The following is a 24,952-nucleotide window of genomic DNA, read 5'->3' as shown; positions in this document are numbered from 1 at the left end:
CCCAAACTTCGTTCCTATCATTGAAGGCTCGAGGACCAGATCATTACACCTGCCTTCTGCTGGCACCGTGAGGTCAGAATGCCCTAGCCTGGCTGGCCAGTTCCTCCCGGACCTCTCACTGGCTATGACCTCCCAAAATTCCAGCGTCCTAGAAATGCCTGCCTCCACACCCATCCTTGAGCTTCTTACTTTGTAAAAGTACTCCACTTAATTCTTCCCTTGAAATACGGTGAGGCTTTGCTCTGGGGCTGGCTCCCACTTGCAGGAAGAAGATAGAATGTGCCACGACAGAGGCAGACAGCTGTCTCGGTTTTGAAGGCACTCAGATGCGGCTCAGAACACCCCGGTTTCGCTTCTGCAAACCATACTCCTACGTGACATTGTTATCCACCACTTGGGTCCCGCACGATCACCTCTTTCTAATCTCCCTACCTGCTTCTGAGGCAGAGAAGGTCTAAATTGCCTCAGGGTTATTTTTGTCTTTGTGTAAATGTGCAGCGCAAGCGTGCATTTGAGAGTTGACTGCGTGCGGTATGAATTTTAATGAGACGGTGGGAGTGGGGCAAGAATGGCCCACCGCTGGAGGCGGAGAGGGGCTTTAAGGCCGGGCGCCTAAGAGGAGATGCCACTTGTCCCCATCCTGGGCAGATACAGAAGGAGGTGGCTCCTGTGATTCCATACGCAGTGGGAAGAGGGGCCAGAGGGGGCAGGAGCGGTGGGTCCCAGCATGCTGCAGGCGACAGACAGGGTGGCCCACCTGGACGGGGCTTTGCCGGGCTGGACCAGGTACCAACAAGATAGGGTGGCCCCTCTTTGACGAGTCCTTCAGAGAGGGGTGGGGCAAAGCTGAGAATTGGTCCAAATAACCTAAGGAGGACGGAGTATAAAGAAGGAAACAGGTAGGAAAGAAAAAGCAGAACAGCAGAGGGGTGGAAGGGAGGAAGGGAGGAAAGAAGGGGGAGGGACGGAGGGAGGGAGGGACAGACGCATGATATAATTAAAATGTTTTAATCTACGTTAGCAACTAAAGACTGAAATTTGTGAGTAAATTTTAATACAAAAGTTTAATTCTTGGTAACTAACTTAACTACTAAACCCATTTTTTCATGGAAAATATATGAACCAGTGGGATACAGTTTGGGAATGTTGGTGTAGACTCTAGATGGTGCATCTAGATTTACAGCAATTCTTAAGAATGCTTTTTGGGTTATTACAATCTGAGGGCTAGAACACATTTGTAGCCAGAAGCCTGTTCCTTTTTCGTTACAGAATTTTTGGACCCTTTGTACAATACCAGTAAATCTCTACTTCCCAGACAAAACTGTATAATTAACCTGATACACGAAAATCTAATACACATAAAAATGCAGCACTGTACCAGAAGGTACCAGCCACCTGTTGTAAGTTAAACACGCAAAGGCTGTTACAGACCTGTTTCTGACAGCCCCCCCGACTCCCGGCTCTGTTCCCCAGGACACATCCGCTCTGAGATTTCTTCGGACGTTACTCTCACGCCCTTCGCATGGGGGTGCCTTGTGTGTTTCGACCCCCCAAAACAAGAGCTTTGTCGGGTCATGAGGTGAGGAATAAAAGACCGGTACTTAATGCAACTTTTGTAAGTGATTTAATTTGTTGTCTTGTATTTTTTTTTCAGGTTTCATTTAGACAAGTTAATTGATTTGATCTACAGAAAGCAATTAAAAAGGAGAGGGAAAAATGCCTGAACTGGGATTGCAACTGATTAGAGATGCGACTGAGAATACTGCTGAGTTTGAGGATTGTCTTTCCGTGACTTGGATCATTTACCGCCTGCAGCCCCAGGGAGGGCCCAGGCTGGTTCCCCACTGGGCCTGGGAGGAAAGCACTTCCGTCTCTGGATGCGTGTTGAGAAAATGACTCATCACCCTTACTCAGACCACATCCAACTATTAACTAGACACGGACCATAGACTTAAACAGAAAAGCTAAGACCATAAAACTTCTAAAAATAACACAGAACAGCATCTTCACAGGCGTGGGCTGAGCAAAGCTGGGTGGGGGCAGGTGGACTGCGCTGGGCTCCATGTTTAAATCTCGGGGGCGGAACGTAGGGAGTCCCGTTTGCGGCTCGGCTCTAAGCCACGCTGACCCAGCTGGCCCTACACGCCTGTCCCCTGCAACTGAGCTGGGCCTGCATCTGTGATCAGCCTAGGTTGGAACCCAGAAGAAGGATGCTTCCCGGGCCCCTCCCCTGATCTCTAGAAGCACGTGCATCCAGTGTTCTGTCGTTTTCCCGGACTTGGTAATAATTCTCTCCCAGCAGGCATTGCAAGGGGGAGGATGAGAGGGTGTCCCTAAAACACTCTGAGATCTCTAGAATGACGCCTAGACTCACAAGGGACCTCTAGGATAGCTACTCTCCCCAAATATACATTCTCATTCTGACTTGTTGCCAGGGGGCTGACTCTGGCTCACCTTGGGTGTCTGTGTTTGAACCCACACAGGGAATGACTGGCTTGGTGCTGGGGGGCGGGCAGACGGTCATTGAACCCGAGGGTCGTTTGACGCCCTTCTGTGCCCTCTGTCCTCCCCCCTGGTCTCCACCTCCCCTCCAGCATGGGACAAGCAGAGGCTGCTGACATAAAGCTGTCAAAGAACTCTCCCTTAACTTAACCCCCAGGGTGTCAGAAGAAACGGCCTGAGTCCCTGGAACGTGACGCAGAGATGCGTCCCCACCTTCGTGATGTAACGGCCCCTCCCTGGCCCACCGTGGGCAGCACTCACTGGGCCCAGCAGGGACCCAGCAGCAGAGCCTGTATCAAAGGGGGAGGGCAGGAGGAGGAAGAACAATTATGTTTAACAAACGAACCGAAACAATCATGCAACCACCCACGGAGCACGGAGAGCCGTGAGCACCGCTGCTTCAGAGGGGGTGGGGAATCATCAGCTGAGAAACGGACCTGCGGCCGTGCCCGAGAGCGGTTTCAGAAACCACCTCACGGGGCGTGCACACTCAGGCTCTTGGTTAGTGGGGTCGGAAGGGTGCCCCGCGTCAGGCCTCCTGTGAATCTGCAGCGATGCAGCCACCCTGCAACGCCCAACAGCCGCCATTGGAAGACATTAAACCCCGACCTCTGGTGGTCTTATGACATTTGTCACGATTGTCAGAATTTGTGACTGCCAGCATCTTTTGGACACTGTTCCCACATTTGAGGAATTTCCCCCACTCTACCTTCCCTCCCTGGAGAAGAAGCCAAAAATATACTTCCCCACCCTACGTTGCGGCTCACCCCAGGGTGTGACCTAGGTCAGACGCACTCACACGGGGCTTTGATGGGAGAAGCAGCGGCACCGAGTGGGATCTGTTTCTAAGAAGGATGGAGGCAGAGGCCTGGAGCGGTCTCCCCAGCGTGGCTGTGGCTGTCTTCCGGGCCCACGGCTGGGATGTCGCTGCAGCATCGCCCCTGTGATGTGACGTGATGAGCCCAGTTCTCCTGATGGCATGGCCCTGAGCCTGGCCTTGGCCCTCCTGGGGAGTCTTCCAGGCCCCTTATAGTCTTTAATAAAGTCTTTTCTGTTCCAACTAGTTACGTGTTGGCTGATACACCTCGCTTTTTCAGAAGCTAATAGGAAAGGATGCATACACGCTTTCGGAACTGTAAATGGCTGTACCAGGCTTTGAGAACGATTACAGTACTTGGCTTTTAGAAAAGAGAGTCATCAGCCCAAGCTGGCAACTAAAGAGACCCCTCACTGGCTTGCAAATGCTTGGCACCCTACAAAGTAATGCCTGGGTCACGGGATAAATGTCATAGATGTTCCTTTCTAGCCACGTGGCAGGAAGTCCTGCCCGGGGTGAAGAGGTGGGTTTCCAGGAACTTCCAAGGCCACACAGGGTAGGGACTACTCTTGTCCCCTGTGCTCTGACTTTGGACACTTGTCCTTCACGAGGGCAGACAGCAGAGCACACCAACTTGGTGGACAGCCCCTAGGGGCTCCCGAAGACTTCAGTTTAGTTAAATACGACAGCTCACAGGGTGTGAGACCTCCGTGCACTGTGGTCTGATCCCTTCCACTAACCAACTCACCAGTCACAGCTTCCTTCCCCCAGCCAGGAGCACGACACGGGGTGAGATCGTTAGACAGGGTCCCCAGACCAACCACATCATTCTGCCTGAATATTAGGCACAGGACGGGTAGACTGGGCCACGTGCAATTTGTCTACACAATTGTTTCTTTGTCTTCTGCCAGATCGTGCTAATTTCCCTTTGTGGATGGGTATTGATGACTTGGGATAGGTGTGTCTTTGGTGCCCTAAGACGTTTCCTAGAATTAATTTTGGGATTCTGCACCAGGCAGGCTGTCTCAGGTCAAAAGAAGTCCCCCGTCGTCTCAGATCAGAGCCCAGTCGGTGCAGGGCGACCTGGAGAGGTTGGGACGCCATTCTTGCTGGTGGCTGCCCCTCAGTGGGCCCTCAGGGGGAGAGCTGGCTTCTGAGTTGTCTGGGGGCTACCCTCAGCGCTGCCGTGTCTGACTCAAGTGCTCCAACACGGCTGCACCTCGCAGGTTGTCACTTCTTCCTCCACCCGCCACTCAGAGTTACCCTCTCTCTCAGCTCCGGAATCCTCTCCTCCTCACGGCTTTGCTTCCTCACAGCTGTTGCCGCCTCATGGCCTCAGCTAAAGGCCCATTCCTGTGTCTTCCCGCTTTGCCCACTCCTCCCCGCTGATACTAACTATAGCAATTGTTTGCAAATTCCTCGCAAAGGACTCAGAAGATCTTATTGAGCCATTCCCTGCTTATTAGACAAAGCTCCCCAGAGGTCCTCCAGAGGGCAGACGTGGGCCTGGATGATGAGCTGCACGGGTGCTGGCCCTCGCTCCCCCTGGCCCCTCACTCGCTGTGTCCCTACTGGATGAATGCTTGCTTCCCCGGCAGCGCGTGCACTCGCGCTCTCTCTCTCTCTCTCTCTCTCTCTCTCTCTCTCTCTCTCTCATATTAGGGCACAGGTAAGACATGAACCACCAGCTCACAAACCCCCAGAATTTACACAGAGTGAGCTGTGCAGAGCCCACCCAGGCCCATTGCGTTTTCCAAAGGGGCTGCACCAGTGGGATCCCATCCCACATGCTCCCCTGGGCATGAGACCTTGACACTCTGGGTCTGTGGTCCCTCCCTTTGAATCTGGGCAGACCTGGGGCTGCCAAGGCTGCTTCCCAGACAGTGATACGGCTTCCACTTATCTTCTTGGGGCCCTTCCCTCAGAACCAAAGTGAAATAGTACAGCGGGGAGCAGGTGGTGGAGATGCAGTGAGAGAGGTGTGAGCACAGGGCTGCGCACCGGGACCGACGGCATCGGTGACGTCGCGACAGGGGCAGGTAGGACAGAGGAGTAAAGTTAGCCACAGATTATCACTCGCCAGGGCCACGCAGAAGGTAATTCTGAAATCCACTCTGACTGGATTTCTCTGCCCTTTCATTTACTAGAATCCTACCATAGTTTATTATTTAAACTGCTGCTCAGGGTAAATTTTTTTTAATGTAAAATCATGACTTCATACAAATATGTGAGATTTATTTAATTCATCAGTTACAAGGGAGGAAGGTATTACCACCACATCAAGGGAGAAGCCAAAGAGCAGACACATATGTTTGGTAATGCTCAAATGAATTTGCTTTTATGATGCAGATAGATATGTAAATGATATGCAAAATAGATGCAAAACTGCTTCCTTCCAAAGGAAAAGGGGGGTCAATTATACTTTCAGTAGACAAAATTCATTTGCATGTCTATAGACAAGTCATTTGCACTGATATTATCTACCATTTATAGAATTGTAAAATAGCTCAAAGACAAGAAAGGCACAGAATACCCCTTAGAATCAGCCCAGAAAGGCACACTAAACAACACTTTTTTCCCTTTGAAGACACTTTAATCTTTATGTTCATTTCAAAGCATTTCACAATCTTCCCTATTATGCTGAAATCAAAGGGATCCCTACCATTCCTCTTAGTGGGGTTGTTAGAACACATACCTGGAGTTAGGGTCCTGTGCTACCAAACGTGAATCCGAGAATTATCTGATTAGGGAGATGAGGCAGAAATTTGGCAGCCCTGAGGGTTACTCTATCTCCTAGCTGGAAGGGGAACTAATTCAGAATCAAACCAAACCACCACGAACCCACTCTGGATGGAAGGAGGGTGCAAATAAAATACAAAAGGGTCGCAGTGGCCCTGCCGGCTCCTCGTGGGTCAGAATGGAGGCCTTGACCACGATGTCTGTCCTCCCTGCGCCTGCCCCACTCCCAGGGCTGCCCTCCTCTCAGAGGAAGGCCTGTCTGACCCTAAACTCAGCCTTCGGTATGAGCATGTGAGCAGTTTCAAAGTGGAAACCGCCTCTCCTCATAGGGAGCACGTTGCTGTCTGCAGGTCTGGCTGCTCCAGTCCAACGGCTCCGGACAGGGTCAGAAGCAGCCCCACATACTGACGATGGCCGGAGAAAATGCCTGTGTGAGTTCCCTGAGGACGAGATTTCTCTCTGCAGTTTTTGAGTGTTCTGTAGGAAATCTGCCAGGAAAAAAAAAGGGAAACCTATAAATAGGGAAAAGTGGGAAGAAAAAATGGGGACTTGTCACAATGTCACTGAAAAAAAAGGAGCTGAGAATATTCTGGAGATTCGAAGTTAAAGGGGGATTAATATTTACTAAGAAACAAAGTATTGGGCGTGTGCTTGATAATGAAATGAAGGCAAGAAAACGTGAACTAAGGAATACAACAGAGGCTTGAAGGTAGAAAAATGTTCCCACTTAAAGTTGCATTCTTCAGGCATGTACAGATCGGAGAAAAAAGAGAGAAAATAGGATATAGTGACCACTATTCTGTCTTGCACTGACTGAGAACTTTACAGTTGCTTTTTAACTTCATCTTCCAGCTCCTGTTTCCCAGATTCCAGGTCCCATTCGCTGTGAAATAGGAATGATTAGCAATGATGACACTCAGATGTTTAGCGGTAGACAAACATTCCCCAGCGCCGACAGCTAACCGACCGGAAGCTGGCGAGAGGGCGGATGCTCCGCGGGCGTGGGATCCTGAGGCAATGGCAGGGATGTGGGAACGGTCCGGGCGGTAGGTGACCACACACAGCAGGCTCTGAAGAGAGGCTGTTCACCAGCCCTCGCGGGGCCGACATGGTGCACACCCACTGAGAGCAGCTGGGGGTGGGGAGGGGGGGTGACCCGGGGCAGTGGCCTCCAGGCAGGCACAGGCCTTCTCTCCCTCTTGTCCTCGCCCTCCCCAGGGCGCTGCTCCACTTGCATCTGGGTCTTCCTGCTGCTCCCCGTTTGCTGCTTGCTGCGCTGCACCACTGCCTGTGGCTTCCAGTGGCAGCCCGTTCCATGGGGCCTTGGCTGCCCCCTACTGGTGCTTGGGTGGAGAGCAGGCAGCAGGGACCCTCCTCTTTTGCCACCCAACCCTTCCAATGTCCCCAAGATGAGCACACCAGGCTGTGCAAATTTATTTATTGATTTTTACTAAAGGCCTGGCACAGTTTCAGAAGGGAATTATAGTGAAGAAAAGAGTTCAAGTCCAAACTCACCTACATTTCTAAAGAAGGCAGGGTTTACCACACATCATGCTTGGCCTGCCCTGCATCTTTGCCACCCCCTCCCCTTGGTGCTTTGGCTGAGAGCAGGGGCATGCCCCGCCACCGCTGAACCCTCAACTCCTGACCTGGGGCAGCAACCAGCTTGTTTTCTGTACCTGTGGCTCTCTCTCTGTTTTGCTTTTCTTACTCATTTGCTTTCTTTAGATTCCACATATAAGTGAAATCATAAGGTTTTTGTCTTTCTTTGACTCTTTTCACTTGGCATAATGTCCTCTCCTTCCATCCACGTTGCTGCAAATGACAACATTTCCACTTTTTAACTGCTGAGCAATATTCCATTGTATGTATGCACAACTTCTTTTTGTTCAGTTATCTAGTAATGGATACCTAAGATGCTCCCATATCTTAGCAATTGTAAATAATGCTGCACTGAACGTGCAGAGAGGGGGGGGACGGCGAGTATATATCTTTTTGACTTAGTGTTTTGTTTTCTTCAGTAAATACTCAGAAGTGGAGGGGCTGCATCACATGGCAGTTCTAGTTTAAGTTTCTGAGGACCCTCCACACTGTCTTGACCAACGGCGCCACGGGTTCCTGTTTCTTTAGGTCCTTGCCAACACTTGTTATTTTTCTTCAATCTTTGATAATAAGTGTGAGGTGGCAGCTAACATTTGAAGAGGCGAGGTGACACCACATTGTGGCTTTGTTGGCAGCACCCCCTGGACTGAGAAAGCCCGCACTCCAGACGGCGAGGGCAGAGGCTCTTCCGACTGATGTTTTAGTTCGTAAACATTTAGATATCATCTCCTGCCCCCCCCAAATACCCTTGAAGCCCCCACAAGAAGGGAAAGGGGGTGTGACTGGCCGAAGAGAGAAGTTTCCTTCCGCAGTGCTGCCCCTGGGTAGCTTGCGCACTCTTACTGGGATCCGTCTGCACAGCCCTGGCGAAAGAACAGAAGGCAGACGGACACAGGAGTGTTGTGTGGGGTGCATTTCCAATCTCTGCCCGTTCCCCCACCTCTTAGTGATGGCAGAAGGGGAGGGGGACTACAGTGATTCACCAAACCTGTAAAGTAAGCATATAGCATCCTCTCGCTGTCTCCTAGGTTCCAGGAGGCTCTGCAACAGGACATAAGCTTTGTCCGGAGTAATGATCAGCTCAGAGTCGGATATAAGACTCCATGAAACAACCTAAAACTACTTGCACATGGAAAAGGACTGGGTTGTAGAGAAGGGAAATGGGCCCAGGGCAACCTTTCCGAAAAAGAATATTGTACTAAATAATGTGGAGACAAACTCCCTTTTACATGTGAGGAAACTGAGGCACAGGGGAATACAAGAACTCGCTCAGAATCACGTGGGAAGCAGGTCAGAATCTGGCCTGCCTGTGCCCGGGTTGTCTTCTTCACCCCCACGCTGGCGTTTGTCTAACGTGACTCATGGGTAGAACAACTCTACACCTGTCCGCCTCCCTTGAATGGGCCTTGTTCACATGTCTGCCTGATGCGGTTTATAATATCGCCCACTTGGCTCTGGAAAGCCACCCAGTTGAGACAATAATTTGGTCCCTACGCATGGACCGCTGTGTCAGAACAGCCCAGGAAGCTCGTTAGACGTGCAGAGGCCTGAGCCCCGCCCCAGGTCTGATGCCCCCTGAGGGTTGGCCCTGCAAATCACTCACAGGTATTTTCACAGTGTTTCATGGAATCCCCAGGTGAGTCCCGAGCCCTCCTACGTTGATGAGTCATCTGTTCACGCTATTCTGCCTTCCCCAGAGGCCCAACCAGGGCCTGGGGAGGTCCCGGCGGCCCCACCAGATCAGAGGGTTGCTCCCAGACAAGGCGTCTCTCTGGGGTCTTGGAGAGTCTGAGTGGTTTCATGCTGGCCCACCTGCCAGGACAAGCCTCATCCGCCAGAGCCCTCCCCTTCACCTTCCCCCTCCTGCCGCTCTCTGCAGGTCGTCATCTCCATTAGCCCCGACTTTGTCCTAACACATGCCACGCAAGTTCAGGCAACTTAGGAGTGAAAGAAGGTGCTGTGGTTCCCAGCCGGGGTCGCCCACCTTCTAAAATGGCAGCGTAGACAGCCTACCTCCTGGACACACCGCCCCCCACAGCAGCCCCAGCAAGCAAAGGTCTCATCTTGGCTGATCCGATTCGGCAACAGGGACCCCTCTCCTAACGAAGGGTATCTTTCATTGCTAGGGAACTGTTGGCCGCACAGCACCAAAGGGGGTCTTGAAGACGGTTTCCGTCCATGGGCCAGATCATGCCGAGGGCAGCCTCGTCTGTTCCTCCTCTGAGTGGCACCAAATGTGTCTTAGTGACACCGCTTCACACCATGTTTCTCACCTGGGCCACCCTGTGCCCACGTCTTCTCCTTTCATGGCGGCATTGCCACACTTTTCCTGGGGCGGGGAGAGGAGTGTGTGGATGGGGTTGTCATTTGTATTACGTCATTGCGTCGTGAATTTGTTTTCAGTTTCCCATTGAAATGGGCCCATCATTCCCACTCTGTGAAGTCGTTTGGACCCTTGCTTGGCCTTGGAGTGACTCTAACATCTCTCCCACTGTCACTGTGAAATGTCACGAGCGTGTCCTTACATTCCCATCGGCGATGGACTAAGAGCCCAGAGCCCCGCCGTCCAGCACAATGCCTCTCCAGCCCCTGGGTGACCGTGGGGAGGCCTCTAGGCCTCTTGGGGTTTTGAGTCCTCGGTTCTAAAAACGTGAGGGTGCTATGAACTGGCATTGGAGGCCGGACAAGGTCAGGAAGAGCTTATTTTTTCCTCTTCCCAACTGAGATGTCTTCCCTCTCCTCTCCACGGGACCAAATCTCACTTGTCCTTCGGGCCCACCCCAAGGAGCCCTCCTTGGTTCCCCAGGCCGCACACACCTCTGCCTCTCCAGCTGCTGGCCACTTAGGGTCAGTGCCATAAACCTAGCTGTCTTAGGCCAATCTTGCTTCTCACGCTGATCTCAAGATGGAGTTTCTCCAGGCTTCCTGTGGTCCCCAGGGCCGCTCCCATCCACAGACGGGCTCCACAGGTGGCGAGGGCCAGGTGTGAAGGCACAGGTAGGGTGCCTCTGGGCCTCCAGCCTGCTGCCCACAAAACCTTGAGAGCCTCGAGTCACAGATTCCATAGGTGACCTCACCAGGTAGTGATGACCTCACGGTTTCCATGGCAGGGTAACTACGGAAACGCGGAACCTTCCCTACCATTTCTCTAACAGACACCAACCTGTTTGGTTGCCTGAGAGAGAGAGAAAGAGAGAAAGAGAGAGGGGGAGAGAGAGAGAGAGAGAGAGAGAGAGAGGGAGATACGATGATTGACGAGATCATTTGCGTTCAGTGTGACTTGGCCCCTGTGCCCTGGGAGACCAGCACAGCAGGTAGGCCTAAGCTGGGCGTCTGTCTGCACAGGAGACACAGGTGTACAAACAGCCTCGCCCTTTCGGGCTTGTCCGTCCCCCCTGACAACTGCCCAGCCTACGTACTGCACTGCCCTGGGCCCCCCAGAGACCCGCGGCGTCCTGCCTGCTGCTGAGGACAAGGGCGTGTCATTCCTGGGCAAGTGTCCACAGAGGTTCCCATCTTTGCCAACGTAGCTTTGCCCTTTGGGCTATGAGAGAGTCCATTCGGACCTTTACTGGTTGGCCTTTTACCGAAAGTCAAGTGCGTTTTTGTTGATAAATGGCAGATGGGGACGTCTGAGGAGAGTTGCTAAGTGCAGCTCATGAACCCCGTCTCCTTCAGACACGGTCACCTGCCCTGCGCTGTCCCGTGGACGTCCACAGGGGTCCCCTCGGACACGCCCCAGGCTAAGCGGCTGAGCGCCGGGGGGCGGGGCTCCACCCAGGGGAAGAACAGAAGAGTCCAGGGCAGTGAGGGCCTGGTGCTGAGGCCGAGGACCGAGGGCAGGGCACCCGGAGGGGCGCTGGGTGGTGGAAGCGCAGACTCGGGGTCCGGAGTCCGGCTCTGAGCCTCCCGTCACTCTGCCCCAGCACCTGGCCTTCCTCTGGTCTCGGTGGGGGTATCGGAGGACTGGAGTTCAGTGCGGTTGAAAAGCCAGCGTGAACAGGGCCTGAGGGGAGCTGTCGGGAGGGGGTTCTGAAACTGATGTATATTAAATTATTTTTCTCCAAAATTTGGAAGGCATTTCCTTAAGGCCTCAGAAATGGCAGGCTGTAAGGAATTGTTTCTCTGTTGCAGGAGAGATGGGTGTCAGTGACTGGGGGGCAGGATCGCAACTGCAATTATTGTCGGGTTCGGTTTTCTCTGGGAACGGGGAAGGTACTCTGGTCTCCTGCTGCTGCCCGAGGCCCCAAAGAATTGCATTTGCAGCCAAACCACCCCCCCTCCCCTCAGGGTGCGCGCAGAAGTGAGGGGCCAAGGCTGGGGTTGGGGCACCACGCAGATCGGGAGGCTCCAGCCAGAACCCGGGAGACAGGTGAGGGGGGGACGTCCTGGCAGGACGCTGCCCAGCAAAGTGACCGGTCAGTTCTGATTTTCCCTCCGGCAGGTGTGCCTCCTCGCGTCTACTCTTCCACTCCTGGCCACTACCATGTGCCCTACGGAAGACCTGGAGCCACGCGGGTGGGCTGGCACGGAGAGACCTACTGCCTGGTCGGTGGCTACCGCTGCTCGGGGACGCTCCCCTGGCCGCCCCAGCCCCAAAGAAGGTGGAAGCAAAGAAGCCAGGCCCCAGGCGAGCGCCGAAGAGACCTCATCCCAGGGACAATTGGACCCAAGACCTCGGCTGCTCCAGCCCCAAAATCCAGCGACTGGAGCCTGATGACAAGAAGCTGAGCCCTCAGAAGCTTACCCCAGCAAAGACGGTGGCAGAGAAGCCAGTCCCCAGGCGGGCTCGCAAGAGACGTCATCATGGGCAGGAGTCGGATGAAGACCTCGGCTGCTCCAGGCCCAAAATCCGGCGACTGGAGCAGGGGGACAAAGGTCTGAGCCCACAGAAGCCCTCTGGCTGAGGCACTCGGCAGAGGGGACAAAGGTTTAACAGCCCGAGACAACCAATGGCTCTTCCTTCAGGGACCGCCTGTGCCATCCACTGGCGATTACAGCCCCAGCCATTCTGCCTGAGCCTCCTTCCTCAGCCAGGGGCCTCCTTCCATCCCAAGCAGCCAGGGGCAAGGAGCCGCAGACGCCGAGTTCCAAAGGGAGGCTGCTCCGGACACCCCGGGGCTGAAGCTGGCGGGCAGAGAGCCCAGCCGGAGAATCCTCTGCTCCATCCTCAAGAGCCCCTCCTTGGGCAGAAGGACGAGCAGTCCGCACCCTGGGAGCCGAGCAGGACCCAGGAGCAGAGAGAGGGTGCGGTGGGCCCACCCAGCCTACCAGGTGGGCTCTGGCCCTGAGTCACGGCCAGCGGCCACCAGCACAGGCTAGGGGGCTTCTTGAAACGGAAAGAGGCCGTCTGTGGTGACCCAGGGAGCCTCCAGTCTGGGGTCTTGGGAGCAGAACGGGAGGCTTAGGAAGCGTCTGGGTCACATGAGGTGGTCAGGGAAGGCTTCTCCGAGGAGGTGTCTTTCTGCGGAGATGGGAGGGATGGGTCACGTGAAGAGCTGGAGGCGGAGCATCCCTGGAGGGCCATGGGGCAAGTGCGAAGTCCCTGAGGCAGGAATGCCTCAGCCTGGTCCAGGACCCATGGAAAGGCCGGGGTGGAGGGGAGGGGGGGAGAAGAGAACGAAGACCACGGTGGGCCTGTCACCCACGGTGGGGAGTCTCGTCTTCAGTGGATGGGAGTCCCGGGTGGGCTTGGAACAGGACAGAGACGTGATGTGCAGGGACGATCCGAAGACCACTCTGACTGCCGGGCTGAGGCAGGGAGGTGCTGGCTGTTGGCAGTGGAAGTCTCCGCAGGTGAGCGGGCAGTAGGCCCTGGGGTGGGGGAGGGGCGATATCGGCAGACAAGAAAGAGCCATGGCTTTGGGCCTGTGTCCCAGTCCCACCTGCCTCAGCTGCCCAGAGCAGGGGGGAGGCACCATCAGCGGCCTGTGGCCCTCAGACCAGGCTGACATCACCACCCAGTGGACAGCACGCTTGTCCTCAGGGGCCACGGCAGCACGACCGTTGCTCCTCCCCCGACACACGCCCAGGGAAGGTCCTGATCACCTAAGCAGTCTCCCTAACCTGGGTTAGAGGGGGAGGCACACGCACTGGGACTCCCCGAGAGTTCCACGGTGAGTGTCCGCTAACCCACGAAAGACAGCGGATGCCTCTTCCTGCAGTGACCACCCCCCACCCCCACTGCCCACCCCCGGACAGTGAAACCTTCCTGTCTGTCTCCGGTCCTCCTCGCTGGGACTGAGGCTGACTTGTGGCCACAGCAGAGTCAGATGCGCTGGCGATTCCCGGACGCCAGGCAAACAGACTGAGACTCGCCCGGGGGCCTCAGGAAAAGCGGAGCCCCCCAGCACCCACCCGGTCCTCCTGATGCATCTTAGGGTGGGGTCTAGACCTGTGCACTTTCCACGGTCCCCCCAGTTCCTCGTTTGTAGGAAACACGAGGGGCAGAGGGACGTGGGGGTGACACCACGGGGTGCAGTCCCCAAATTCCAGACAAAACTATTGGACAAAGGGGGTGATTTTTTCCCAAATAAGTTACAGGGAAGAGCTGTTTGTCGGGACGGCAGAGCAGGTCGATGCTGCGCTCACCTCCCCCAGCAGCACCGCATCAGGGCCACGGCCCGGCTGCAGAACACGCCCCGTGGGGACAGCTCAAAGAGCAGCTACACAGAAGTCCCAGAGAGTGAAGGACACTCAGAAGAAGCCACAGTGGCCCAGGTAGGAGGGCTGGCCATGTGGAGGGGCAGGTCCCACATTGGCAGTGCGGCAGGAGGGAAACAATATGGGGGGGTGGGCGGGGGGGTGATCAGGCTGGCAGTGCGGCAGGCGGGAAACAGTGCGGCAGGGGCAGGGGTGGGGGTGGGTGTCCGGGCTGCAGAGGTCCCATCTGGAGGAGCAGCGATCAGCAAAGGGTCCCAGCCCCACCGGGCGCTCCTCAGCCCAGGGTCCCAGGGTGGGAAGGACAACCCCCGTGACTCTGGCAGTGAACCCAGGCAGGGACTGCAGCCGGGGGAAAGGGACGGCTGCTCTCGGGAGTCCCCAGTTCCCCTTAGGGGCCGGGGCAGGGAGTTCCTCACTGGCAGACCCACTTGCTCGGAGCTCCAGCGCTGGGGCAGGAGCATGGACAGCGCCAGGGTCGTCCAGGGAGGAACTGCACTGTCTGGCTTCAGAGCGAAGGCTGGGGGAGCAGCTGTGCCCCCAGACCGACGTGGGGACAGAGCCACTGCTTTGTCATTGACCCACCCCCACCCAGCTTGCATCTGTCAGTAATTTCTTTCCATGTAAATTGTTCGAATGCTTCAATCAAAAGACTAGCTTCAAGGAAGGAAGGGAGAAAGGAAGGGAGGAAGGAAGGGGGGAGGGAGGGAGGGAGGGAAGGGAGGAAGGAAGGAAGGAAGTTAGTTTACTATGGAATATTACTCAGCCAGAAATCTGGTCACTTGCGACAACATGGACGGACGGACCTAGAGGGTATCAGCTAAGTGACATAAGTCAGGCAGAGAAAGATAGGTACCACATAACTCACTGATACGTGGGATCTAAAACACACATGAGCAAACAAACAGAAACAAACTCTTAGATACAGAAAACTAATTGATGATGGCCAGATAGATGGGAGGGGGGTTGGGGAGATGGGTTAAAAAGGTGAAGGGATTAAGAATTAAGAAGGTGCCAGTTATCAAATTAGTCAAAGAGATGTAAAGTGCATCACGTGGAATAGTTGATAATATTCGAATAACTATGCATGGTTCCTAAGATATATCAATGTCTCATCACTATGTTGTGCACCTGAAACTAATATAACTTTCTGTGTCCACTGTAACTGAAAAGTAAGAAATTATTCTAAAGGATTGCAAGGAAGACAAAAAGAAGAGCAACCCATGAATTATGAGTTATAAACACCAAATGCAATGCGGTGGGGGCAGGGGATGGAGGTCCTATCTACACTATAATTCAAATCAATGATTTAAAAGTCTGGCAGTCAGGGGGAATTTGGAAGTGATAGGTAATTTACGATATAAAGGAAGTGTTGTTGACTTTTTGAGGTGCCATAATAATACGGTGATGAAGATTTTTGTCTGTACTTATATTTATTTTATTTGGGTATAATGGACATACAAGTTTCAGGCATACACCATAATGTTTCAATATGTGTGTATTTTGTAAAACAATCACCACAGTAAGTCTAGTTAACATCTATCACCATACATAGTTGCCATTTTTTCTTTATGATCGGAACTTTTAAGATTTACTCTCTTTAGCAATTTTCAACTCTACAATACATACTATTATCTCCAGTCACCTTGCTGTATATTACATCCCTAGGACTTACTTATCACTGGAAGTTTGTACCTTTTAACCCCCTCACCCCTTTGGCCCACCCCTACCCCTCTGGTGACCACTGATCAGTTCTCTGTGTCTATGAGCTCATTCTTGGTTTTGCATTTTTAGAGTCCAGATAGAAATGATATCATGTGCTATTTGCCTTTCTCTGGCTGACTTCTACCACTTAGCATAATGCTCTCAAGATTCATCCATGTTGTTATTACAAATGGCAAGATTTCCTTCTCTTGATTTCCAAATAATATCCCATTTTGTGTGTGTGTGTGTGTGTGTGTGTACACATAATATATCTCTCACATTTCCTTTATCCATTCATCTGTTGATCGACCCCTGGCTTCCATCCATATCTTGGCTATTGGAAATCATGCAGTGATGAACATGCACAGGTACATATATCTTTTTAAATTTGTTTTGTCTTCTTTGGGTAAATACCCAGAAGTGGAACTGCTGGGTCCTAGAAAGAGCATGGGCTTTGAACGTGTGCTCCCAGGGTTCACGCCCATCACTCATGGACAGTGAGGCTTTGGGCTGAGAGCGGCACCTCTGAGAGCTGAGATGGATGGGTTATTAGAGGATGATGATGACAGGTGAGAGGATGGCACTGCAGGTGTGTAACCAAATGCCCTTTCTTCCTCTTCCTCCTCTTCTTCGACGTGAAAATGAGGCATTCCGGGAGCAGGAAAAGATGGGATGTTTGGGATTCGCTTAGGATGTATTCCAGCCAGAAAAGAAGGTGGCAGTGCCATGGCAGGAGGAGGACCCAGGACGCAGATGCAGCATAACGCCGGCGATGGCAGAAGCAGGGTGATGAGTCCATGGCAAGGGTAACCCTTGTGCTCTCCAGACATTTACGTAAGTCAGAAATTTTTATGATGACAATGAATAAACAAAAACCAAACAATGAGGCTTCTTGAAAAGATTTTATTTAGTTTATTTTTAGACAGAGAGGAAGGGAGAAAAACATCAATGTGTGGTTGCCTCTCACACGCCCCCTACTGGGGACCTGGCCTGCAACCCAGGCATGCACCTTGACTGAGCATCGAACCAGAAACACTTTTGGTTCACCAACCAGCGCTCAATCCACTGAGCCCCATCAGCCAGGACCAAACAATGAGCCTCTCAATTCCTATACCGAACCAGACGACGCCAGGACATAGGATGCACTTTTCATAATTGCTCCTCTGGCAGTTTATCTTGATTCTCTGGGTCGGTTCCAGCTCTCATCCATCGTCTTCTCCAGACTCTGGCAGGGACCAGTCTCCTCAAGGCTTGCCAGGCCCAGTGCTAGGGAGGCTATTGTTTCAGATTCTACACCCACATATTTAAAGTGACCAGTCTCCTCTTTGGAGTAACTTGAATACAGGAGTCTCATCTGAAGGTATTGTCTTCCTCTGCCCCACTCCTTCAGGGGGCTGTTAGGGTTAAGGTGTTCTCCGAGGGAAAAACAGCAATGGGAGGAACAGCCTGACCCCATGCGGAAAAGCAAGGCTGCGTGAAGGAAAGATGTGCAGGGTGAAGAGTGTAAAGTGAGGCTGGCGGTTTGACAGCCAGAGTCTCAAGGAGATAAAAAGAGAAGTGAACCATCATCACTCATTATGGTATTCGCAGCTAGAGGAAGAAATGATGGGAGTCTGAGCAAGGAAGAGAAAAAGGAAATCCGGGAATAAAATTGGAATGGAGGGTGGAGGGGGAAGGAAGAAAGTGTGAGAAATTGCGGGGTTGGGGGTGGTGACTGCACGGGGCACAAACAGTAACATTTGTCCATTTCTGGTTTCGATTAAGAACAACTATGTATGCACACCCGTTCATCTGCTGTGTTTTGATGATGCAGGTGGTGAGGCACTCCCTTTAAAAGCCTGGGAGGTCCGAAGTTGTACTCAGAAGCTGCCCACCCTAGAGATGAGCCCAAAGTTGAGCAGGGGGCCGCCCAGCTGACCACCTCTTCTTCCCTACAGCTCCGTGGAACTGGGCCCATGGGAGGGGGTGCTACGTTCGCCTTTGGGTGGCGAGGCTGAGGGCGGAGGCACGAGTCTCCCATAGAAGCCTCAGCACCCAGGAGGGCGTCGCGTGGCAGCGCACAGGGACCGACCAGGGGAATGAGTTGGTGATGGGTCCAAGCCAGGGAACACCGGCCTGAGAACCCAAGGGCAGACATTCAGCCCTGGGTGCAGTGCGGCCCTCCGCCGCACGGGGGCAGCGCCACCTGCCGGCGCGACAGCGGCGAGCCTCGCGCCCCTCTTGGCGACGTGGGCGGAGGCCGTCCACGGCGCCCTCGCTCATTGGCCGCGGCTCGGGCGCTGCCATGTTGGCGGAAGCGGTGCCTCCTGTGCCGTGGAAATTGGTCGTGGCTGCGGCTGCGGCGTCGGTGGGCGCCGTCCCCTGCTTCTTCACCTCGCTGGTGTCTCGGCGCTGACAGGCGGCGGCCGGCGGGATGGAGAAAAGCAGGATGAACCTGCCCAAGGGGCCGGACACGCTGTGCTTCGACAAGGACGAGTTCATGAAGGTGCGCTCCCCGGAGCCGGGCCGTGGGTGGCCTGCGCTCCCTTGCCCTTTGGGGACTCTCGTCGGGCTTCTCCTGCCCTGGTGCCCTCGGCGGGGACCTCGCTGCATTTCGCAGGGAGTCCCTTGGCCTCAGGTTTGGCAGGTGCAACCTGGAGAGAGCACTGCAGGGAAACCGTGCTTACTGAGTTAAAAGGCCTGACAGTTCTGGGCAAGGAGTTTCGAGTTGAGTGTAAAAGCCCCCTGCCGTTCCCCGACCCTGTTACCGTGCCATGCAGTCAGATTGTCGGTCCCTCGCCAGGCAGAAGCTTGGTGACTAGTGTCTGGCACGTGGGCCTCAGGAACTATGACTGAACAAAAAGGCACTTAGTCTGAAGTTTTTGCCTAACGTTAACTGAAAGCTTCTGGAATGAGATAGTTAAAATATTTGAATATTCTTAGCTGAGTTAGGTGCATTACGACAAAGCAAAGCATCCTCGTTTTTTAAAGCTGCCCCACTTGATCGGGTGAATTGGAGGTTGGTGTGCAGGTAATTTACAGGACATGCACTCACAGACTAGAAATATAAACTGAAAATATGTTACTGATCATGGAGATGAGTCAGGTCCAGCCTTGGAAATGCCCAAGATTTGAATCAGAGCGAGGAGGAACTTTGTCTGGCTACCTGGTGTATGGATCCCTCTGGGTCTACGCTTAAACAAAAGTATGTTTGTATGTTTAATTTCTGAGGATTGAGATTTTTTGACACCACCTACTAGCCGAGTTCAGTGTTAAACAGTTAAAACTGTTAGCTAATGATTTGAACAGGTGACTTTAAATCTCTTGCTCTGTGTTTTTTGATGAATTCCAGGCATAATGTTTTCTCTTTTTCTAGGTTAATAACCTGTCTCTTTTTGATACTTGCTTTCGGAGATCACATCTCCAAAACTCTGGTTTTAGAAAGTGCTTACATCTGGGTCTCTCCGGTGTGGCCATACCATTTTTAGCACGCGGGGCTCTCCAGGCCCAGGAGTCATGTCCTCTCGGTCTTGTGCAGGGGTGCTCCTGCCCGGCCACTGTGATTAAAAGTGGAACTGCCATGGGATGTCCGAAGGTGCAGGGGCAACTCTCCAATCCAGAAATCCCTCGTCCCACCCCCTGGCTGGGAGCTGCCCTGAAGCCAGGGAGAAGCTCGGGATACCTGGTGGGGAGAGGTGCCCTGGAAGAAGGAAAGGAGCCCGTGGAGGAGATCGGGCCCTTGTTCTGACTTCAGGCGTCTCGGAGCACAGAACACGCTTCACTTGTCCATCCCTGGGCGTCCTCTGGCTTCCTTCGGGCCCAGCACCAGCCCCCCGTTCTGACTCGCTGTCCTTCCCACTCTAAGCTGACTCGGCGCCTTTGCTAAAAGCGAATTCAGAGAGTCGAAATCCCTCTGAATACATAGGGAGAGGACAGACTGGGGAAGGGGCTGGAATGTCAGTCCTTTCATACTTAGTGGCTGGTGAACCTCTGACTGGGCCATACAATCAATTTGTGGTGCCGATAAATGTGCCCCCTTCCCGTGTGGGTGAAAAATAAAAAGAACAGCTCTTCTGTGTGAAATGTTGTTGACTTTCTGGGTGGTGCCTGGAGGTAAAGATTAATTGCGATTTCTATTTCCTTAGAAGAGATGTTTGTAAGTTACAGTTCCGTGTCAGAAAGGCTGGGTGGAGAGCTTGCTGTTGGGGTTATACTTCTACACTTGTGTCTCATTCAACACATTTTGTGATTGTGTGGGTTTTGTGCCTGTGGGGGGTTAGGAAATACCAGGTTTGCATTAGGAATGTTGAGATTACTTGAAACCCAGTCATTTGATTGGAAACTGTCGTCATTAGTCTGCCAAGCCTGACGGCGACCCTGCCGGGTCATGATTGCAGTTCCCCATTTCACAAACAGGCACTCATCAGTCACCCACTGTGTGCCAGCCAGCAGTCTAGACACGGCGGTAAGGGATAGGTACAGTGTGGTTTTGGCTCTTGAGCATGGTGCTAGGAGAACCGCGTGTGCCAAGAAACTGCAGAGTGGCTGGAGTGTGCAGCGTGGCCAGGAATGAGACTGGTGAGGTAGTTGGGCGGGGTTGCTGGTGCTTGAGCCTTGATACAGCCGTGAGGGGTCTGTGCTTGGCTCACTGTGGAGTTACAGTCCAGTTTAAAGCAGGAAATCGGCCGTATCTATTGCATTGGAGCTGCTGGTGGCAGGAGGCTACTTAAAAAGTTGTCTCCATGGTCCTGTGAGATCTGACAAGAACCACAGGGGAGGGGACAGGTTCGTGAGTGATGCAGGTGGTCTGGAGGCAGGGGTGGCAAATGGAAGAATCTCTTGGGGCCGAAGTGGTAGTGACATCACATTGTCAAGCTTCTTCAGCTTTAAGAAAGCACAGAACTCCACAGAGGGTTGACAGCGAACTAATAGATGAAATTGGACGTAAGACATTGGCAGTAGGAGAGAGAAAGTGGCATGCTGAGCTCAACTAGACCCATTTACCCAGACGAGCCATTGAAATCATCCTTCCCCTTCTGTCTCAGCGTGTGACTGCATCTCCTGTTTTACAGAAGAACGCAGAGGCCGTCAGATGGGAGCTGCTTCACCTCGCAGACACGGGCACCATTCTTGAGTTTATGCCCATCCTGTTTCTCCTGCTCAGCTGGTGGGCAGGGCCTGTTCCCCTCCTCTGGCCACCTCTCCCACCCGGGCTCGGAGCCCGTCGCTGCCCTTCTTCCCTGTGCTCACTCCCACCGGCTCTCCAACACACTCGTTTCGGTCTCTTTGCTCAGTCCTCCTGCCTCTCGTTACTGCCCTGTTGCTCTCTCTTCAGTGTCGGCGCCACATGCTCAGAGCTCTCCCTGCCCTCTCCCCTGTCACTTTTAAACATGTTCCACTCTGTCTTCTGGCCCCACCATTCCACTAAACAGTTCTCACCAGAGCTGGCAGGCCCTTCTCTCTCTCCCCGCTTGACCTCACAGCGGACCAGATGCTTGCTTCAGAGCTCCCTGATTTTCTCCTTGCCTCTCGGGTCTCTGTCTCATGTGCACAGCCATTCTCCTCCTCAAAGCCGTCAATTAGCGGGTTATGGACTCAGTCACATGTCCTCTCCTTTCCCTGGTGATTCTCGCAGCTTCAGCGACCGCCTATAGGCAGGTGTCACAGATTCATATCCCTGGCCCACAGGTCTCCTGAGCGCCAGTCCCTCGTACTGACCTTCTTAACATGTCTTCTCAGATATCTGTCTCCGTATCACTCCTGTTCAGACTCATGTTCAGAACTGAACCCCTGAGCACGCCCCACCCAGCCCCCAGACTTGCCCTCTGGTGCTCCCCAATTCAGTGGCTGCTCCCCCACCCATCCAGCTGTGAGTCAGAAAACCGGGAGTCAGGTCCTCTCTTCGTCCCCTTTCCCAAATCCAGGCTGGTACCAAGCCCTGTGGGTTTCACTTCCTAAACCTCGCAAGTCCGCCTGCCTCTCTCCGTCTCCCCTTTTCCTGCCGGTCTTCTGTCGCAGCTTCTCAAGTAGTCTCCTGGCATCTGCGTGCCGTTTTCCGGTCCGTGGTCTACACTGCTGCAGTGCGCTCATTTCAGAATGTACATCCGGGGCAGTAACAGGCTCCTCAGTTTGCCTGGTCATGGAAGACTTTCCGAAACCCTTGACAGTATTTCCCAGCAGTGCATTCTGTTGGAGGATGGTTCTTATCTGCGGACAGTCTGCGTCTGTGCTGAGCCCAGACCTGCCTCCGCTGAACCTCTGTTCGTCAGTTCCCGTCCTGAACCTCCCTCGCTTAGCAGCTTGGCTGGCAGCCGGGGTAGACACGTGGTGCCTGTGACGGAAAAAGGAATCGGAAACCCTCCTTGCGGCATCTACAATCTGCTAAAGAGCTGGTAGAAGCCCAGCGAGTCTTTGAGGCTCCTGCCCCTTCCAATTGGCTGAACTGTGAATGTCGAAACAGGAAGTGTGTCCCGTGGCGTCCCTGTGCTCATGGAGCGTGATTTGTAATGGACACAGGAAAACAGGGAAGAAGCAACTGCTCACACCTGCATTGTGCTGGTGGAACAGCAGTGGCCTGGAGCTGCGGATCTTAGATTCAGCTCTGCTGCTCCCCAGGGTGCGACTGTTGGTCCCTGTGGGCTCCAGTTTCCCTGTTGGTATAACAGGGTGGCACGGATCGAAATCATATTTATAGTCGCTTGCAGCTCTCACCATTGTATCTTTCTGTGAGGAAAGACTCTGGGCAGTGTTTCTGGTTTGCAGATTAGGAAATTGAGGCCCAGAGGTGTGGTGACTTCCCCCCAAGTCACACAGCTGGTTGGGACAGATCGTGGGTACTGTCTCCTGGCTCCCAGGCTCAGTCCCGGGAAAATCGGGTAACACTGTGCTTTCCAGAGGCCGCAGCGGGAGGTTTGGGAGAGGGGATCATTAGAATAGCATCAAAAATAGCCCACAGGGTGGCCCATTGTAGAATTGGGTTTGATTTTTTATTGTTAAGAATCCTTTGAAGCCCTGGCTGGCGTAGCTCAGTGGATTGAGCGCGGGCTGGGAACCAAAGTGTCCCAGGTTCGATTCCCAGCCAGGGTACATTCCTGGGTTGCAGGCCCTAACTCCCAGCAGCCGCACATTGATGTCTCTCTCTCTCTCTCTCTCTCTCTCTCTCTCTCTCTCTCTCTCCCCCTCCCTTCCCTCTCTAAAAATAAATAAATAAAATCTTAAAAAAAAAAAAAAGAATCCTTTGTACACTTTGGATCCAAGTTCTTTGTTGTGTGTGTGTGTGTTTCACGGATGTTTTCTCTGCTCCGTGACTTGTCTTTTCATTCTCTCAACAGGGTGTTTGCAGAGAGGTTTTCAATTTTAGCGAAATCCAAGTCATCAGTTTTTTTCTTTCATAGATCATACTCTTGGTGTTGCACCTAAATGGTCACTGCCAAGGCCAAGGGCATCTAGATCTCTCCTGTTATCTTCTAGAAGTTTTCCATTTTACATTTAAGTCTATTTTGAGTTAATTTTTTAGACCCTTCTGTGTCTTTGTTCATCTTTTGCATGTGGAGGCCCCTCGCTCAGCACCGCGTGTTGAGGACTGTCTGATGTTGTGTGTCTGTGCGGCTGCCTTCTCTCCCTGGTGTGCCTCTCTTTGCCAGCACCGCTCTGTCCTTACTCAGCATAGCCGTGTGTGGCTCCTGCAGCTTCCCTTTGCGTAGTGTTACTCTAGAATCTTTAACTGAACATTTTATTTGTTGATATTTGTTTCTTACTGAGATGTGATTCACCTAACGTAAAATTCCCTGTTATACTTCATTGGGTTTCAGTATATCTGCTGTGCTGTGTATCCATCTCCACTGGCTAATTCCGGAACCTTTCATCTGCCCAGAAAGAAACCCGGCCCCTGTTGTGTTCTTCCCGCTCCCCGTCCTCCGGCAACCACTGATGCACTTTCCGTCCTGATGGATTTGCCTGTTCTGGAACATCTCCTATCAGTGGGATCGTTCAGTGTGTGGCTGTGTCTGGCTTTCTTCACTTGGTGCAGTGTTTTCACGGTTCCTCCAGCTCGTGGCCTGTACGAGCACTTTTTTCCTTGTTGTGGCTGAATATAACATTCCACCGTGTGGGCACCCCACGTTTTGTCTCCCCGTTCATGAGTGGATGCGCACGTCAGTTTTGTTTGGTTTGTTTGTTTTTTGCTGTTGTGCATAATTGCTGTTAGGAACATTCATGTACATGCTTTTGTACGAACGCCTGTTTTTGGTTCTCTCAGGCGTGGCTTTCCTGGGTAATTTTATGATTGATTTTCAAGGAACTGACTATTTTCCACAGCAGCTGTACCATCCCGATGATGGTTCCAATTTCTTTTCACCAACAGGTGTTTTTTGTTCTGTTTCCTCACTGCATCGCGGCCGTCTCGGTGGGTGCAAAGTGGTGTTTCCCTGCGGTTCCATTCGAGTTTCCCTGCTGGTTAGCTGTGCTCAGTGGCTCTTTACGGGCTTGTCGGCCGCGGGTGTGTGTTCCTTGGAGGACTATCCGTTCCGATCCTTTGCTCATGTTTTTTTAGTTGGGTGTTTTGTCTCTTTATGGGTGAGTCGTAAGAGTTCTTTGGATGCTCTGGATACCAGAGCCTCCTCAGATACATGGTGTGTAGGTATTTTCTCTCATTGTACGGTTGTTTTTCGCTTTCTTAATGTATTTTTTATTTTATTTTAATCATTGTTCAAGTATGGTTTTCTGCCTTTTACTCCCATTCCAGCCCAACCACCCATCCCTCCCCACTTCCTTCCCATTACCACCCTCCCCCCAGTTTTCGTCCATGTGTCCTTTAAATTTGTTCCTGTAAACCCTTCCCATTCTCCCCTGAAACTCCCTCTTCTCTCCCCTCTGGTCACTGTTAGCCTGTCCTCTATTTCAATGTCTTTGACTATATTTTGCTTATTTCTTTGATTTTTGTTTAGGTTC

General features: G+C 52.8%; 2 protein-coding genes across 3 annotated transcripts in view; both read left to right on the top strand.

Annotated features, from left to right (window-relative positions):
• The first annotated feature begins 10,907 nt into the window (after nucleotides 1-10,907).
• DPEP2NB (DPEP2 neighbor) lies at nucleotides 10,908-12,567 on the top strand. Its single transcript, XM_045859297.1, has 2 exons — nucleotides 10,908-10,974; nucleotides 12,254-12,567. Exons 1-2 carry the CDS (start codon nucleotides 10,908-10,910, stop codon nucleotides 12,565-12,567), a joined length of 381 nt encoding a protein of 126 aa, XP_045715253.1.
• Nucleotides 12,568-18,322: 5,755 nt separating this feature from the next.
• The window catches only part of COG2 (component of oligomeric golgi complex 2), a 39,938-nt gene continuing 33,308 nt past the window's right edge, over nucleotides 18,323-24,952 (top strand). For both annotated transcript variants that reach the window (XM_045860644.1, XM_045860634.1), the window contains exon 1: nucleotides 18,323-18,509. In XM_045860644.1, coding sequence (XP_045716600.1) covers nucleotides 18,438-18,509 — 72 coding nt within the window. In that variant the 5' untranslated portion in view covers nucleotides 18,323-18,437. The remainder of the gene's footprint in view (nucleotides 18,510-24,952) is intronic.

This window comes from Phyllostomus hastatus, unplaced genomic scaffold, assembly GCF_019186645.2.
Source record: "Phyllostomus hastatus isolate PE091 unplaced genomic scaffold, TTU_PhHast_1.1 phas_contig_148, whole genome shotgun sequence".
NCBI classification, from domain to species: Eukaryota; Metazoa; Chordata; class Mammalia; order Chiroptera; family Phyllostomidae; genus Phyllostomus; species Phyllostomus hastatus.
The sequence above is the reverse complement of the archived record's forward strand: the minus strand, read 5'-3'. Positions and strand labels throughout refer to the sequence as shown.